Raw genomic sequence first — 17,706 nt, 5'->3', positions numbered from 1 at the left:
CTGTTAGCACAGCTGCATCAGTAATATGAGTAAAATATACAGAATGTATGTTTGCCTGGTTTCTTGCCTCTCGCCCAATGCATGCTGGGATAGCCTCCAGCCCCAACGTGACCCTGACCAGTAATAACCAGGTTAGATAATGAATGGATGGATGCATAGATGGATATTTGCCTGGATAATGGTGCTGTTTTTAAACAAACATTGCCTGTTTTTTCCAGCTTAGGTTTCGGATTTTTGCCAAATGCTGCTCTTTATACATGAGGCTCAGCCTTGTGCCGACCACACTGCAGGCCGGCAGCTACTTTACATCGCAGAGGCCACACAGCCCAATGCAGACGGCATTTCACCCCACCAGCTCATCTCTGAATGTCAAACTGGTCAGGGACCAGATGGCAGGACTGACTCAACGCTAAAAAGCTTCACCTCCTCAAAGCTGAAGGGCCCCCTCTTCTCCTTCTCCACGTTGCCGAAGTACCACTCTTTCTCGCTCTCCCTCTTCATGTCTGGCGCCGCCTCCAGCACGTTACTCTGGGACACAGACAGGGGGCAGCAGTGAGCAACTATTACACCAAAGACTTGGCCTGGATTCAGGATGTAAGAAAATGTGGCTGCGATGGATAATTTTTCAAAGCAAAACTAAATAACAAGAAGTGATTTTGTTGCTCCACACACACACACACACACACACACACACACAGATTCACCTGCAGCGGGACCGTGGCACGGCTGGTGTGCAGGTGTGCTAGGGGCAGCAGATCCACCAGGATGCGGATGCCATTCGAGTCTGTCAGATCCACTATGTTCCTCTGTGTGTGTGACAGAGCGAGAGAGAGAGAGAGAGAGAGAGAGAGAGAAAGAGAGAGAGCGTGGTAGAGGTAACAAGCAAGTCCAAACTCAGATACCCAGATGCAATGCTAATATTATTACACACTGCAGTTAAAAAAATAATAACGATATAAAACACACAGCAGCAATAATGTTATAATACGAATTCTGTATCCCCTGGGGACCTGGGGAAGGCTGTGCTGTGCTGCATGGAGAGGGTCAGATGTGAGAAGGTGATGGAAAGAGCGACCAGCTCACCTTGTTCAGGATCAGCTTATTGAGGAAGAGGATGAGTCTGTCTCTCTCCAGCCTGTCTGTGCACTGTCAGCAGAGAGGGAGAGACACTTTAAAAAAATAATCCATGAACTATTATCCATGTTACACAGTTTTATCATGCAACTTCTTATATTGCCTATGTTTGTCATCTCAATAAAGCACTCTGGAATTTGAAATTGGACAAAGAGCGAGAGAAAGAGACAGAGATAGAGAGTAAAAGAGGTAGAGAGAGACAGATTGTAATAAGACTGCAAGTTTGGTATATAACTGGCATATACAGTATATTCAGTAAGACCCTGACTTCAAATTAAACACAAAAGAGGAAGAATGACAATGGTTAGAAGATAAAAGAGAAAAAGTCCTAAAACCAAAGAGCCAATGGAGACAGAAACTGAATGACAGAGGTGTCTGTAACGCCCGCCCCCCCCCTCCTCCCCCTCACTGACCCGGTCCAGCATGCCCACGATGTACTTGGTGTCGGCGAAGGGGCCGATCTCCTCGTGGCACCGCCCGTAAACGATGGCCAGGGCCTGGAGGCACTGGCACTTCATGGAGACCTTGGGCGCCAGCAGGAAGCGGTGGTACAGCTGGTTAAAGAACTCGTACCTGAGGAGCACGGACAGGAAGTGAGACGCTCACGCGATTATGCCAGGGACAGCGAAAAAGGTATCGGAATAAAATTATGTTTTTATAGAAGCAGAGTCGGTGACCGCAAAAAAGAAATATACTGGTTTCTGCCTTTACTAATAAGAGTAGGAGGATCATAGTCTGGCACCTTGACTGGTCTTTTAAGTCAAATAACAAAATTTGAAAACCGAGCAAAGCTTAAACACTTTTCACAAACTGAAATCAAAAGTAATAATCAAAATCACTGAACTGGTTTTGTTCTGGTTCACTTCATCAAGTAAATTCCAGTGCATTACTGTATTTTCATCTTATCCAGGTCAGTGATCGGCTGGCTGGCAACTTTTAAGTTAAATTGCGTTTACATCTGAGAAATATCCCTAAACCCTAAGGCATATAACACTTCATAAAATGTATTTTTTTAAAGAAGTGAGGTAAACACCAGGGGATTGGGAATTGCTGGGAGTGACCCAGTGGAGGTGACGTACGATCTCTTGATGGCTCCTGACTCTTCGTTTTCGTCTTCCTCCAGGAGCAGACGCAGATAGTAATCTCCGATCTTAATCTCGTCTGAAAGGCACTCGTACTTCACCTGAGCAGGGACAGGTACAGCAACAGCAACCAATCAGAAACAGGAACTAGACACAATGCTTTGCAAGTAATATTCCTTTTCCAGTTTGTAGAAGTACCTTCAAACATATATATAATATCAATGAACTTTAACACAGTCATATGCTGACTGTAGACACAGGTATTGCATAGCTCCCGGTCCACCCTGATCCCTGACCTATGACCCCCTGACCTCAAATTCCTGGTGGTTCCAGGAGATGACGCTGGTGCTGCCCAGCTCCCGGTCCACACTGACCCCTGACCTATGACCCCCTGACCTCAAACTCCTGGTGGTTCCAGGAGATGACGCTGGTGCTGCCCAGCTCCCGGTCCACACTGACCCCTGACCTATGACCCCCTGACCTCAAACTCCTGGTGGTTCCAGGAGATGACGCTGGCGCTGCCCAGCTCCCGGTCCACACTGACCCCTGACCTATGACCCCCTGACCTCAAACTCCTGGTGGTTCCAGGAGATGACGCTGGCGCTGCCCAGCTCCCGGTCCACGTTGAAGGCGCGCATCTCCCCCTCCAGCGCCTCCCGAAGCTCCTCCCGAGTCTTCAGGTTCCAGATCAGGTCGGAGCGCGCGTGGTCCTGCTGGAACCTGCGGGGAGGAGGCGGGAGGAGGAGAACAGAGGAAACAGATGGAGTGAAAGGGGAAATGAGAGAGTGAAGGGGAGATGAAAGCATGAACAAGAATTTGAGGCTAGATGAATGAGGGAGGACAGAGATCTAGAATTCTGGATTTACGTTTGCTAAGTGACTGTTCACAGGTTGCACCGATGATGATATTTTCAGCCTGTCACTTCTAATCTGTACGGATTAACACTTTTGTTCAGTTATATCCGATGCATGCGTTTTTGTGTGAACACTGATGCTGCTCTGCAGTTAACACCAATAAGACCCATTTACTGCACATTAGCATCATTAGCATTAGCACTCGTCACTGATGACCTACCTGTAGTAGAACAGCTCCCAGTTAGCCTCGACCTTGATCCTCTGCCTCCTCTTCCTCAAGATCACTGGCTTCTGGTTTGGATTCTGCAGGCATATAACTTTCAGTCAACCTTAACCTGCCACCTGTGATTTCTACTGAATATCTTTCAGCTTTCCAGAGAGGCCCATTCAAACTATTTGCGACAAACCACACTTGAAAAGCAGTAAGATACATAGGTGACACAATTGTCCACAATGGGAGGCCTCTGATTGGAGTAGAGTTATACTCACTGGGTTATTCTTGTCCGGCTACATTGATTGACAGGAGGAAACCATAGAGGACAGAGAGGGACAGGCACAGAGACAGAAAAATCATTCATTTATTCCACAGCAGAAGACTGACATTTCATTGCTGATTGCCATGCGGCTTAATCAATCACTTTACATTCATTTACCATCAGGCTAATCAGGCCTGGAGGAAACCTGAAAATGATCTAGTTCTCTATCTAGTTGGAAAAATAAAATATGGATTTAACATTGATGGAATCATAATTATTATGGAAACCAAAGTCATGCCAGACAGCAGTGTTTAATTTAATAAAAGTATAGCTGTTCGGCTATAGCTCTGCAGTGATTTCTAACATTAATATTAACACCACTGTGGCAATAAATTTCCATTTTCATTTTTCATTATATGGTCACCCAAAATCTTGCTGGATAGAGCAGTGTCAAGGACATAAAACTCTATAACTGCCTTTTAAAATGACAGAGGTGGAAAGTCCATTGTTCAGAAAGTTAATGTCTTCCACCCATGACCTCAGCCAGCAGAGTTCATTCATTATTTCTACCTCCTGGCAGAAGACTTGAGCTAATTAGAAAATCCCGGTCATTGGAACAAAATACTGGGGAGGACTTTTACTTTGTGAACCTGGACTTTCCACCTCTGCAAAATGATAATGCCATTGAGTGAAGCCCAGCTAATCCACTACATTAACAAAGATTCAAACCAACAGCCCTGTGCTTGCATGTACACAGCATAAATTACTGCTCAGCACCAGCAGGGGGCAGCAGAGTGAACCAGTAGCAATGACAGCATTCTGGACGGCTGTAATGAGGTGGGGGCGGGGGGCGGGGGGGGGGTGGTGGGCGGGCTGGGAATGGGGTTCACCTCCTTCTGAGCGATGCCCATACGGTCCCGCCAGTGTGTCAGCACCACGTCCATCTTCTCTTTGGCGAACTTCTCCACCTCCTTGGCGGCCCGCCCGGCCAACCGCTGCCATTCTGGGGCCTTGCTGTACCCGCACTGTTCCTGAGGGGGGAGAGAAGCCGAGAAAACCAGACTTCGGTCTCTCGATCGAGACATCTTAAGACGCAGGACGACTAGACGCCGTGCGATGAACTAGCGACGGACTTGAGAGCGCAGTGGAGACGTACCGTGGCGAGTTTGAGGTTGTCCCGAACGTTCATCGTGTCTCTCTGCTTCTCGGGCACCGGGTCAGGGCTGTCCAGGTACGCCAGCAGACCTGCGGGCTGGAGGTGACACCCATTATGGTCACATGACCACATTAGACCAATAATGGCTGATCTAAGCCATATGAACTGGTTCTGATCAGCTGGGATCTTTTTTTACACCTTAGCTCATTCACTTTACTCATACAACACTATGCCCTTCACCTGAGCTTCAGAATCCTTTTCAGTTCAAAGACAAAGTTAGGCTCAGTCCAAGCGCACTCCACTCATCAGTCACATTATCACAGGTCAGTCACATGACTGATCGCTCCCTCACCAGGATTCTCCTCATAAGGTTCATGGCGATGGGGTTCTCTGCTGTCCACAGCGCCACCAGGTGGCGACTCAGCTGCCTGCAAGGGGGGGGAGGGGGGAGGGGGACAGGGACAGAACACAGCACAGAAACCCTGTTTCAGTGGCCGATGACAGTTCTCTCACCCAAAACTGTGTTCTTTATGTGTCTGGGTGTACATGTATGCTTCTGTATAACTGCGTGCGCTTTCTTGTAGGTTTTGGAGTTTGCGTGTGTGTATGTGTGTGTGTATGTGTGTATATGTTTGTTTGTGGGGGGGGATATGCATGTGTGTGTGTGAGTGTGTGTGGAGGGGGGTGTGTTTGATTACGTGTGCGCATGGAAGCATAGACGTGTGTACAGGAAAGAATCCTCTAACCTGTTGGTGAGCATCCTTTGGTCAGAGCTGACGGTGAACATGGAGGTGAGCAGGTGTCTGGGCAGGGCTCCCTCACTCAGTGCGAGCTCCTGCATCTTACTGGCCATCGCCTCGTCCCCCTCCTTACAGACACACACAATATCATCATCATCATCATCATCATCGTCGTTACACCCATAATGACTGCCACAGGGATCATAATCATTTTAACCCTATAAAGTGTAAGATCACAAATATGTGATTAGAATGTTCTTAACTGAACATTCAAATGCCAATGTCACAATCACTAGTGGTAATTGAAAGCAATGGAGTTCTAGAACACCGGCTTCCGGAACAGCGACTTGGAATAAAAAAATTAAGAAAAACATTCCCAAAAAACCTACTCTTTATTAATATTCATGACCACTATTTTGAGTTTTTTATTTGAGTAAAAAAGTTTCCCGTCTGATAACGATCAATATAGTGACAATTGTTCTAATTAGTGGCTGTCAGCCAGATTTGATGATTCTAATAACACACAAACATTAAACGCCTCACCTCGATAATGGCCTTCATGACCAGTCCGGCTCCCTTCACAATGGCTAGGGAAGGATGCTGTGGACAGACGGATGACCCAGACTTATCACATGACCACTCATCTGTAGAGACAAACTTGATCTGAATTGTCGTCTCATCTCTAACATCACACTCGATACAAGATAAGACAGAAGCAGTCGTTTTTCCTGAACCAAGCATTACCTGTCTAAGATAACATACTCCTGCACTGCATCAGTTATATGGCAATAATTCAATAATTTTCTACTCTGTGTAAACTCTTTAAACGACCCCTTGCCCTGCAGTTCTGTCCTTCTTCAAATACTGCCACCCATAACCCCCCAACCCCCCCCCCCCAGACCCCACCTGGAAGAGTTTGAAGAGGGTCCGGCCGTCCGCGGCCACCATCTCCAGTAGCATGTCGAACTGCTGCCCTTCCGTGGTCTCGCTGTAGGGGGCGCAGAGGGCGAAGGTCAGGAAGTCCAGCAGCGAGCTGATGACCAGCGCGCCCGCGCCCCGCTCCTGGGGAAACGAAAGCAAAAAAGGGGCGGAGCTCTGGTGAGTGGGCGGGGTCGAAGACTTCTTTGATTGTAAACACAGGACCACAACAAGGCTAACAGAATCCTGTATAGTACTGGGCTGCAACCGTTTGCCTGCTAGCGTGTTCAGAGATCTTCATAGAGAACAACAGGCTGACCCTCAACAAAGGCCAATGTGCCATGCAAAAGACCACCAGCAGCGGTTATCATCAGTGAGCTAGCAATGGTAGCAGAAATGCTGGCTTACGGGTGGAATTATAATGCTAGCATTAGCAACAGTGATTGAGATAGGAGAAATAGTGTAAGAGCACCAGTGCCCATAACAGAAGCAGCAGTAGGGCCATAGCCCAGTGAGCAAAAGCTGAAACCTATTTGTCTAGTGGAGGATCTTTGAACGGACTGGGTTAACCCCAATATAGCTCAGGTCTTACTAGGACATACCCTGTCTATGTCCTATTCGGCTAGAAAACTTTCACTTTCACTTCACTCCACCAAATATAGCTGGGTTTTCACCTGAACACCCACGCAGCGTTACTCTGACTTCTCACTGACTTTTCACCACAGAAATGCTTGCGAAGGCTTTGCCTGATGTCCTCCCTCTGCCTCACACTCACCACATTGCTGATGAACTTTTCCAGAAGGTTCTCCAGGAATTTATTGGAGGAGAGCAGGGAGGCCTTGTTCAGCTGCTCCTGACGAAGGTCGTAGTCGTCGTGCATTGGCTGAAATCACGCCAGTGGCATTGTCAGCATCGACATCATAATTGCAACCATGGTAACGCTACTGCATTACCTTCATTATGATCCTTCTCTAACATTCCTAAGGCTAGTTATCTTTCCGACAGTATTACTACATTTTCACATTGGCACCATCATAATCGCACCAACTTTAAGACCCCGACTACAATCGATGACCATCATCAATACCATTACCATAACACTGCTACAATCTACACCAAAATTATCATTTATTCATTATTATATCATCACCAGTATAACATAAATACTGTACCAATATAACCTTATGATACTATGAGCCTAACCAGGTTCACACTCTGACCAGGTTTTCTGACAAATCAGGGTTTCATGAAGGTTGGGCCCCAGCTGGAGGCAGCAACTCGAGCCAAGTCTTTGGCTAAAAATGAGCACCAATCAGTGTGGGCAGCAGGGGGTGCTACAGCCCTGTCGCAAGGTATATGACCTGGTGAGGACAGAGAGGAGGGTGGACACTCACACACATGAGCGCACAGAGCATGTCGATGGCGGCGTGCGTCACTCCATCATTCTTCCTCTTCAGCGCCCTCACCGTCTTCATCCCCAGCTTCTCCCTGAACCTGGAACACAAACGCTAAATGAGGGAGGGAGAGAGGAAGAAATAAAGAGAAAGAAAGAGAGAGAGACAGAGAGAAAGAGAGAGACAGAGAGAGATGAGGGAGGGGGAGAGAGAGAGATGAGAGATAAGGGAGGGAGGGAGAGAGAGAGTGAGAGATAAGGGAGGGAGGGAGAGAGAGAGAGTGAGAAGGGAGGGAGGGAGAGAGAGTGAGAGATAAGGGAGGGAGGGAGAGAGAGAGAGAGAGAGTGAGAAGGGAGGGAGGGAGAGAGAGTGAGAGGTGAGGGAGGGAGGGCGAGACAGAGAGAGAATGAGAGATGAGGGAGAGAGGGATGGAGGGAAGGAGAGAGAGTCTCGTACTTGGCCTGTTGGGTAAAGGCCTGGAACCCGGCCTTGGAGGCCACCAGCCGGCGCATTGCCTGAAACTGGCCCTCCAGCTCGGCGTTGGGCCCCGGCAGCTCCGGCTCCTGGTACAGCAGAGCCAAGATGGCGTGGTTGATGAGCTTCTCCTTGTTCTCTGAGAACAGGCCCTGGAGAGGGGTGGGGAGAGGAGAGATTACCATCCTGAAATACAACATAACCGTGTGCTGTACAGGACTCAATAGCACAGTCAAGCCAAAGTCATTCTATATGATCAAAATTCCTTCAATCTCCATTTTGTTTTCTTTTTTCATCTGATATTTTGCGTTCTGGATCGTTTAACATAGGAAAAACCAACTCGTACTTGAGATTAAAAACACAGAACCCAACAACTAGTGGCCTTGCGTCTAAACCATATTCATGAATGCACCGTCAACTGAAACTCTTTAGTTTACATAATGCACTGAGCTGACAGCAGCAGGTATAACTGGTGTGAATCACTTCTTTTAGGGTAAAACCTCTGCCTGAATGGTTAACATGGAAAAAAACTAATGAACAGACACCACCGTCCAGCACTGCTCAGCACAATGAAAAGTGTGTGTTGTTATATAACACAGGCGGAAAGGCAGGGGGCTGTGCGGGACTCACGTCCTGCGTGACAGCGTGCAGGACGCCACTGTAGGAGATGTTGGCGTTGAACCTCAGCACGGCGTCCCCAAAACTTCCATCTGAGGAGAGTTGAGCAGAACCGAGTCAAAATACCTGCAACTTCCCGGGATAATCAATCAAATTTATCAATCAAATTTTATTTGCATAGCGTATTTTACAGCAGTTGTCACAATGTGCTTTACAGACAACCCTGGCCTCTAAACCCCCACAGGAGCAAGCCTAAGGCAACAGTGGCAAGGAAGATGGGAAGAAACCTTGGAAGGAACCAGGCTCAAGGGGGAAACCCATCCTCCTCTGGTCGGCTCAGGGTGCCGACTGGTGACCAACATAACAGTCCGCATAGTGAAATTGTCACATCAACTCTTACAGTAGGCACATTGGACTCACATGTACTCTGTAATGAGTTCAGTTAACACCGGACATTTACTGTGTGGGTCGTCACAACGACTTGTGCTATGGTTCTGTGGTGGGGCATAAACATGCATTTAGGTTGAGGGTTCTGGATCTTCTTTTTAAGGGGGGGGGGTGGTTTGTGACTCACTGGGGGGTGCGGCGAGGAACTTGAGGTGCAGGCTCTCCACCTCCTCCTCCACGGGCATGCAGAGGAGCCCCCAGCGCTGCCCCCGCAGTGTGGGGGTCATCTTCACACACACGTCCCGGTTCCCCGAGGCCCGCACCCCGTCCAGCAGGCTGGCCATCAGGGAGTCCCTGCAGGAGAAGCTGGTCAGTATACACACACACACACACACACAGGCACGCGCACACACACACACACACAGATACACACACAGACACATATAGGCACACACACACACACACACGCATGCGCACACGCACGCACACACACACAAACAATGCATATTTGACACATAACGGGGACACACTGTGCACGTGGCGCCTTACCTTTCTGTGGAAGCATACCGTCTGATCTGGCCCGTAATAAACTCTATGGTGAACACCTGGGGGTTCGCTGCATCACAGATAAGAGCAAACACCTGCAGACATGAGCACGAATAACATCAGCACCTAAATGTAATGGACAATCAGGCTAATGAACAACATACACATGGGTATTTGAGCCATTATGGTGACCACTGCTGTAGAGGGTGCCTGTGTTCAGTATGTTCGGTAGTTCATTTCAAAGACACCGATTGGTACTAATGTGGGACTTAATCATGGATTTGACTGATGACTTTGTCCACACGTTTTAGCTCTTCATCATGCTAATCAAGGTCTGTGAAGCAAGTGCACTGTGTCACACAATCCATTCTCTGGGGATAATTCAAGTGTGTGTGTGTGTGTGTGTGTGTGTGCATAAATGATTCTGTATCTGCCTGATGTTGGTTATTTTCATTAATTTGTTATGGGTGCAGTGTGTAATAGTGTCATTATCACCAGCCCAGTGTAGTCTGTTGGGCTAATCTTTTGTGTATTTAATTTTTATGTCATAAAAGTACCCTGAACCACACATTTTTACACTTTCTCTGGCAGTTCACGTGTATGTGGACGTGAGTGTGAGTTCAAGCTAAAAACAAAGCTGGGATTGGGTTAAACCAGTCCCACCCCATGCTGCCCCCACCAGCCCAGCTCCCCAGCAAGGGTCACCTACCTCCCCAAATGGTTTTAGGGTGACAATGTTATAAGAGGCGGGATCCCTCTCTACCAGACAGGCCTCGGTCAATCCCAGAATCCTCTTCACTGGCTCCTGGACGGATGGAGTAATTAACCATTTAAAGAGCAGGTTTTTTGCAATGTTTTTTTTTTTTTTTTTTAATTTTAAGTCTGTGTTCTAGAATTCCATTTCTTTCGATTACCATTAGCGATTGCAACATTAGAACATTAAGACAAGAACATTCTACTAGCATATTTGTGAACTTACACCTGAAAAGGGTCGATAACCACGGACGAAACACCCATTACAGCTGGACTAGCAGGACAGAGAGAGAGAGAGAGAGAGAAAGAGAAAGAGAGATAGAGAAAGAGAGAGAAACAGAATGAGAGACAGAGACAGAGAGAGACAGAGACAAAGACAGAGAGAAAGACAGACTGAGAGAAAAAGAGAGACAGAGACAGAAAGAGAGACAGAGACAGAAAGAGAGACAGAGAGAGAGTTATAGACAGAAAGAGAGACAGAGAGAAACAAAGACAGAGAGACAGAGACAGACAGAGAGAGAGAGAGAGATAAAGAGAGAGAGAGAAAGACAGAGACAGAGACAGACAGAGAGAGAGAGAGAGAGAGAGAGACAGAGAAAGAGAGAGGGAGAGACAGACAGACAGAGAGACAGAGACGGGTGCTCACCTGGTGGCGGGGCGAGACCTTCTGCACGGTGAACTCTGCCAGCGAGGTGACGCAGCGGTCGGCGCTGTACTTGCCGAGCCGCGCGGCGGAAAAGCCGTCGAGGTCCAGCAGCTCCCGGCGCTGCCGCAGCGCGATGCCAACAAAACTCCCAGCATGCTCTATGGCGCCGGAGACGAGCTCGCCCCTCTGCTCCGAGGCAAACAAGTGCTGGGGGGCGAGGGGGTCGGGGAGGGGGGGGGGGGGGTTAAGAGGAGTGGCAGAATGAGGGGAGGGAGATGGAGTTGAAAAAAAGAAACGTGTGCGAGATGGAGGACAGAGGAAGAATAATAACAGGGATTCTCTTTCAATGAGCCAGTTTGTGAAATTATACTGTTCTATATTGGCAAATAAAAAAAATCTATAATCCTTTGTGAACACTGAACTTGGCAGAACATCAGTTCTGGGAATAAAACATACTGTATAACGCACATACATTACTGTGAAAACACTTGCACACACAGACACAAGCTTGCGTGTGCACGCACACATGCACGCATACACACACACACACACACGCACAAAACACACACACGCACGTGCACACACACAATCTTGCACGAAAACACACACGTGCACACACACACACACACACACACACGCACACACACACACACACACGCACACACACACACACATGCACAAAACACACACACACACACACTACACACACACACGCACACACACACACACACACACAGACGTACCAGTCGGCTGAAGCCCCCGTACAGGATGCAGAAGCCTCCCTGGTAGTCTGAGAGCTCGGTGAAGCCCTCTATGGAGCGATATTCGTAGGAGGTCAGCAGGCGGCCGGTGTGGGGGTCAATCTGGTCGATGCCCCACGGGGTCACCTCCAGCACCACCAGCCGCCGACAGTCGCTCCAGTGGTGCTTGAAGCAGTTGTAGCGCTGAGGGGAGAACACCAGCACATCATGGGGTCGCGACCCACAGGCAACCTCGACGCACCCTGATGAATACAGGCTAATACGTGAGGCTATAAGGTAACCCGGAACTTCATTCACTGTGCTGTGATTGGTGTCTTGATCAGTCGCTGCGCTGATTGGTGTACCAGGAGATCAGTCACTGTGCTGTGATTGGTGTTGAGATCACGCACAGTGCTATGCTTGGTCGTTCTGGTGAAATATGATCCAAACACTGGGTGATGCCATGCAAGTTCAAAGTGACAGGAGGATCTGCTGAAGGTCCAGGTGGGAGGCAGTAATACTATGTACACTACTGCTCCACCCACTCCTGCAGGGACTGGGTTAAATATCCAAGCAAAATATTATAAACTCTAATGCATCCCTTCCTAAGCAAATACTAATTTGTTCACACGGTCATACATCTTTGGGATTAGACTCTCTGAAGAATCTCTTGCACTTTGATCAATAGACCTTACCATGGTTCTCTCCTCCCTGGTACACACACATCACACAAACTCTGTCACCTGATCACTGCATGCTACTCACCTTGCCAATTTTCTTCCCATCAGAGAAATCAGTGTGAAATCGCTGCAGTAAGAGAGAGAAAGAGAAACAATGGACTACACAACTTGAGTGACTTGTCAGGGTTTACAGCAAATATAATTCACAGTGCCTTAGATGAGATCGAGAAACAATACTTCATTGGCGCAAAAAAGTATAAGTTAGAAGTGATCTGTCACTCGATTGATGAATACCAGAACTCCCTATGAAACTCAGTGAACCCAGGTGGTCTCTCAGCAAGACAATGAAGGGGTTTCCCCCTGGGGTGGTTTCTCTGTGTGACAGCCTCTGACTGAAGTGGCTCCTCAGTAAAAGCGGTTTCTCAGTAAAAACAGTTTCTCAGTACTAGCGATTTATCTGCGAAACCGATTCTCTGTAAAGTGGTGTCTTCGTAAGGCAGTTTCTCTGTGAAGCAGTTTCTCTGAAAGGAAGCGTGGGAGACGCGGTCTCTCAGTCAGACGGTCTCTCACCAGCGCCTCTGTGAGCAGCTCGGTTCTGTGCTCAGTGGAGAATTTGAGCGTCTCGGACTTCTTGCCGGCGCCTTTGCGGAAGGTGATATTGAACTCCGACCCCTGACCCTTTCCCACTGGGGCTATCCTGCAGATGTCTGCATATGGCCACTGACACACACACACACACATACACACATATACACACACACACGCACACAAACACAGAAACATGCATTTCTGAGGTTTAAAATGATCAAATTTCAAATATGAAAATAAACTTAATGAAAGGTGAGAATTTAATGTTCAGGTGGTTATCTCAATCAAAATTTTCTAATAGGTTAGAATGGAGCTGACAAGGTTAAATTTGAGCGTATACAAAATATTACATTAAGCATATAAGAGCTAATATAGAGTACTGTACAGAAACAAGTCTAAAAACAAAGCTCTGTGTGTAATCAGTGGTTGCAAGATTGCTGATTCATTGCCAAAGTGTGTAACAGTCATACAGTGAGGGTGCTATATGCTCATTGTTCATGCAAATGTGGCTCAAAGCATTAGCGGAGCTGCGGTATAGTCATTTAAACAGGTGGATTTTAAACTGACCTGGTTTGTTACTTCTAAAGTTGTGGGATTGTAGGTGGTGATGGCATGGGTCCCCACTGAAAATACTCTTTTGTACCTGAAACAGCCAGGAGAAGAGGGTAAGAAAGACACACTGCTATACAGAAAACAGCGGAAGAGCACATGAAACAAATACCTGTGAAACAACAACAACCGAAGCACACTCACCTAACAAACACCCAGGGCTGGTTTCCCAGGCATGGATTAAGTGTGGTTCTAGACTAAATTATTATTATTTCACCGGAGAGCTTCATTTAATCTCTCTTTTATTCTAGGGCTAGGTTTAATCCATGTCTGGGAAACAGGCCCTCAAACAACATTCAGCAAAACAATACTCAAACAAACAAGTACAAATGTTTGCTTATCAGGAAAAACAAATTCTGACCAAGAAGCTCAGTCATTGGTCACTGGTCATAAGTGCCACAGTCATTGGTCATTGTTCATAAGAAGCTCAGTCATTGGTCACTGGTCATAAGAAGCTCAGTCATTGGTCATTGTTCATAAGAAGCTCAGCCATTGGTCATTGTTCATAAGAAGCTCAGTCATTGGTCATTGGTAATAAGAAGCTCAGCCATTGGTCATTGTTCATAAGAAGCTCAGTCATTGGTCATTGTTCATAAGAAGCTCAGTCATTGGTCACTGGTCATAAGAAGCTCAGTCATTGGTCACTGGTCATAAGAAGCTCAGTCATTGGTGTTACGGCCCCGGCTCTAAAAGGCCATAACAAAAAGGAATCAAACACAAAATGGGACTGATTACAAAATTAGTTTATTAAAGTATCAAAAACACAAAGAGCAGAGTGAAGAAATAAAAGGGGGGAAAGTGGTGGTTAGTAGGTCACTGTTCTTCCTCCTGGTTGAGAGAGAGAGGGATCAGAGAGGTAGAGAACAGGCTCTTTTATAGAGGTCCCAAACAGGTGTTTCTGATCAGCAATCACAGCTGATTGGCCATACCCACATATGCACACCTGATACCTGAAACTATATGAAGCTCAGTCATTGGTCATTGGTCATAAGGAGCTCAGTCATTGGTCATTGGTCATAAGAAGCTCAGTCAATGGTCATTCTCCTCAACTGAGGGCTGAGATCAACACACATTTCCTTTCACGCTCTCACCTTGCTCAGACTTTACACAAAGAAATGCGTTGCTCAGCAGTTGTGTATATAGGAAGGCCTATAAACCTTTAGTTTTATATGACCAATGACACCGCTGTTTTACACAACTTCATAAGTGACGGATCAGGGGACATGGACCACTGTGCACCTGTGACCAGGGTGCACTTTTCAAAGGCAGCTTTGCAGTCAAAAGACTGTTCTGTGATACTGTGCCGTACACAGTTGAGCACAAGTTGCTGTATTTTATAGGAGGGTTTTTAATTTTTCCTTTTTCTAAAGAAAACTTCATAGGCCTTTTTAGGATCATTTGGGTCTGTCATCTCTTCACATGGTTCATCCTCCCACTCCAATACTGATGAAACTCAAGTTCACCTTTCCTTTCTTAAACTGGCTAAGAATGATATGCTGTATCTGATATTCTCTCCAAGTCCTGCCTTCTCCAAGACCTCTTCCATAGTTTGGCTGCTACAGATGAGCTCAAACATAGCACATCCACTGAAGAGAGCACTCCACCCTCCCCAGTGAGAAAAAACTGGATTCTAGTCCAGAGGGGTGGAAATCTGGGGCTGGGAGATGGTTTGACATAAATGGACTATATAGGTTAATCCCAATATAGCTCAGGTTTTACCCGAATATAGCCTGGCTACATCCTAGTCGGCTAGAAAACTTACACTTTTCAACCAAATACAGCTGGGTTTTCTCCTAAACGGCAGGACAATCATGTGGGGGGTGGACCCCATACAGAGCCTCAAAAGGCAAGCTGGCAGTCCAGGCTACAGGAGGTGAAATCCTATTTATGCTTGGTGGCAGACAAACCGAGCTTCAGGCAGCAGCCCACTAAGGGTACAGCAGCCGAGTCTATATGGCAAGACTAAATCCCCTAGAGATATTTTCAGTCTTTCAGAGATACAACAGAGTGCGACTCCACAAACTGTCTAGTGTTAATTCAACTCTAACACAGAGTACGTATGAGTCCAATAGGGACCACATGTACATGTACTGTAGGAGTGGATTTGACACTGAACATTTTACAGTGCAGATGCATTGGTCAGCATGTTCCAGTTCAGGCAGAGCCAGATCACAGTGACATCTCTGGCTGCACTGTGGGAGCGGACAGTCACGCAGATGAACTCATTCAGTTTCATTCTCGACAAGCCAGGCCAGTTCATTCAGTGTGTTCACTGTTCTCCTGAACAATTATTCACTGTTACTCAGGAGAGAGGGAGACAGGAGAAGGGAGTGAGGGGGGGTAGGGTGGGGGGATGGGGGGTGGCTGGGTGTACACAAGATCATGCATCTTTGGGGTAATTCTGTGGATTAATGGTTAACCCTTCTGTCCTGTAAAAGTGTCCTGTGCAGGAGGGCTTGTGCACTGCAATGCAGACTCTGCCCTTTGTGACATCACGTGGCATTGTGACATCACATGAAGTTGTGTGATCAAAACCAGAGAGAAACAAAGAACTCTGCAGTTGACTTTTATTCCGAATCCAAAATGTAGGGCTCAGTCAATTTCTGAACCAACTGAAGAAAATACTGTCGAAATGGACAAAAAAAATTAATTAATCCAGGTCAAGTTTAATTAAGATCTGCCGTTAAGCAATAGGGAGTCTATGATTCCTAAGTAAAGCAGAATTTTCTGAGCAATGACGTTCAGCCTGAGTGTAGCTGAACTCTCACAAGACAGCCAAAGTACCGGGCCCGTCAACAGGCACTCTCGGGTCCTGCATTGCTAAAGCGTCGCTTAAACCGAATCGCTGCAATGGCGTCAACAGCTGTGTGCAAAGCCCTCCGCCCAGCAGCCAATAGAAAGGCTCCTCTTTTTTTCCATGTTTTGACCACAAATTGTTTTGCTGTCGATGGCATTCTGAAATGGCTGGGCAGTAACACTGTGTAGCGTGTTCGAGTCTCCCACCCATTGCCTTCAGGATGTGCTGGAAGCAATTGAAGTCATGCAAGATCTCTGAGACTTACTGACTTTCCAAGGCAGTTACAACCTGCTCGTTTCATTTGGAGTTTGCTTAGTCGTACAATGTTTACAATATTCAGGATTGTTTGGTCAACCGTGACTCCTTGAATTTCCACATGCATAGATAACGGTTTTGCATCCGCAGAATGGTTTCGCATCCGCGTCTGCAGATGACCTATTTTAGCCATAAAGGTCCATTCGACGGGGTTGAAAGTAACTCTTACTTTCCTCTCCAGGAGTGCTTGGTGGTGTAGAAACAGGCCACATCTTTGTTGCCTTTGAGGACACTCATCTTCTGGAAAGAGCTGAAACATGGAAGGACACGAGAGGCATCGTAAGACAAGATGTGGAGGGAGTACATGTTCTAACCGATTAAAAGTGTTTTTCAACGCATTACATCCACAAGCAGCACGCCTAGCCTCTTTAAAGAAGGCATTCTCTACAGCATTCTTAATGAAAATTTTAGCTGTGAGCATCTGGACAGTGCAATGTTTTAACTTTCAGGACTGAACGGATTCTTAAACATTCATGGTTGAGGTGGCAACTCTCCACAATCTGAACAGGCATGCGTGCACTATAACCTTTCCCCCCCCCCAAAAAAAAGTTGAATCTGTGATGCTGCCACTGATAACCTGGAATCCGTTAAATCAGTTTGAGGTCTGATCTTTCTCAGTGACCCTGTGGGAAAGAGGCTTAGTCCAAAACACGACATTCAGCATAATTCAGAGCCTACGAAGCCCTGCTTCCTCTGGAGTGTCTAATCAGCTGCCTGGAATACTGCCCCATTTCATGCTGATTGCGCTGTTCCCAGGATGCACCCTGTGCAAGATTATAGCCGTCTATTCTGAAGACAC

The 17,706-nt window shown here is 47.0% G+C and overlaps 1 protein-coding gene across 1 annotated transcript in view; it reads right to left on the bottom strand.

Moving 5' to 3' along the window:
* The window catches only part of LOC135260726 (dnaJ homolog subfamily C member 13-like), a 38,820-nt gene that overhangs the window by 17,661 nt on the left and 3,453 nt on the right, over positions 1 to 17,706 (bottom strand). The window contains exons 2-28 of the mRNA XM_064346193.1: positions 17,077 to 17,157; positions 13,754 to 13,829; positions 13,169 to 13,318; positions 12,684 to 12,725; positions 11,922 to 12,122; positions 11,179 to 11,385; positions 10,489 to 10,584; positions 9,783 to 9,874; positions 9,421 to 9,587; positions 8,859 to 8,938; positions 8,211 to 8,380; positions 7,755 to 7,854; positions 7,136 to 7,243; positions 6,349 to 6,504; positions 5,986 to 6,042; positions 5,449 to 5,570; positions 5,055 to 5,130; positions 4,703 to 4,798; positions 4,437 to 4,577; positions 3,560 to 3,577; positions 3,291 to 3,373; positions 2,783 to 2,936; positions 2,214 to 2,317; positions 1,548 to 1,707; positions 1,084 to 1,146; positions 705 to 806; positions 424 to 528 (exon numbers count right to left, since the gene is read on the bottom strand). Of these exons, the coding sequence (XP_064202263.1) occupies positions 424 to 528; positions 705 to 806; positions 1,084 to 1,146; positions 1,548 to 1,707; positions 2,214 to 2,317; positions 2,783 to 2,936; positions 3,291 to 3,373; positions 3,560 to 3,577; positions 4,437 to 4,577; positions 4,703 to 4,798; positions 5,055 to 5,130; positions 5,449 to 5,570; positions 5,986 to 6,042; positions 6,349 to 6,504; positions 7,136 to 7,243; positions 7,755 to 7,854; positions 8,211 to 8,380; positions 8,859 to 8,938; positions 9,421 to 9,587; positions 9,783 to 9,874; positions 10,489 to 10,584; positions 11,179 to 11,385; positions 11,922 to 12,122; positions 12,684 to 12,725; positions 13,169 to 13,318; positions 13,754 to 13,829; positions 17,077 to 17,157 (3,007 nt within the window). The remainder of the gene's footprint in view (positions 1 to 423; positions 529 to 704; positions 807 to 1,083; positions 1,147 to 1,547; positions 1,708 to 2,213; positions 2,318 to 2,782; positions 2,937 to 3,290; positions 3,374 to 3,559; positions 3,578 to 4,436; positions 4,578 to 4,702; positions 4,799 to 5,054; positions 5,131 to 5,448; positions 5,571 to 5,985; positions 6,043 to 6,348; positions 6,505 to 7,135; positions 7,244 to 7,754; positions 7,855 to 8,210; positions 8,381 to 8,858; positions 8,939 to 9,420; positions 9,588 to 9,782; positions 9,875 to 10,488; positions 10,585 to 11,178; positions 11,386 to 11,921; positions 12,123 to 12,683; positions 12,726 to 13,168; positions 13,319 to 13,753; positions 13,830 to 17,076; positions 17,158 to 17,706) is intronic.

This window comes from Anguilla rostrata, chromosome 8 (genome assembly GCF_018555375.3).
Source record: "Anguilla rostrata isolate EN2019 chromosome 8, ASM1855537v3, whole genome shotgun sequence".
Classification (NCBI taxonomy): Eukaryota; Metazoa; Chordata; class Actinopteri; order Anguilliformes; family Anguillidae; genus Anguilla; species Anguilla rostrata.
This window is presented reverse-complemented; position numbering and strand designations above follow the sequence as displayed.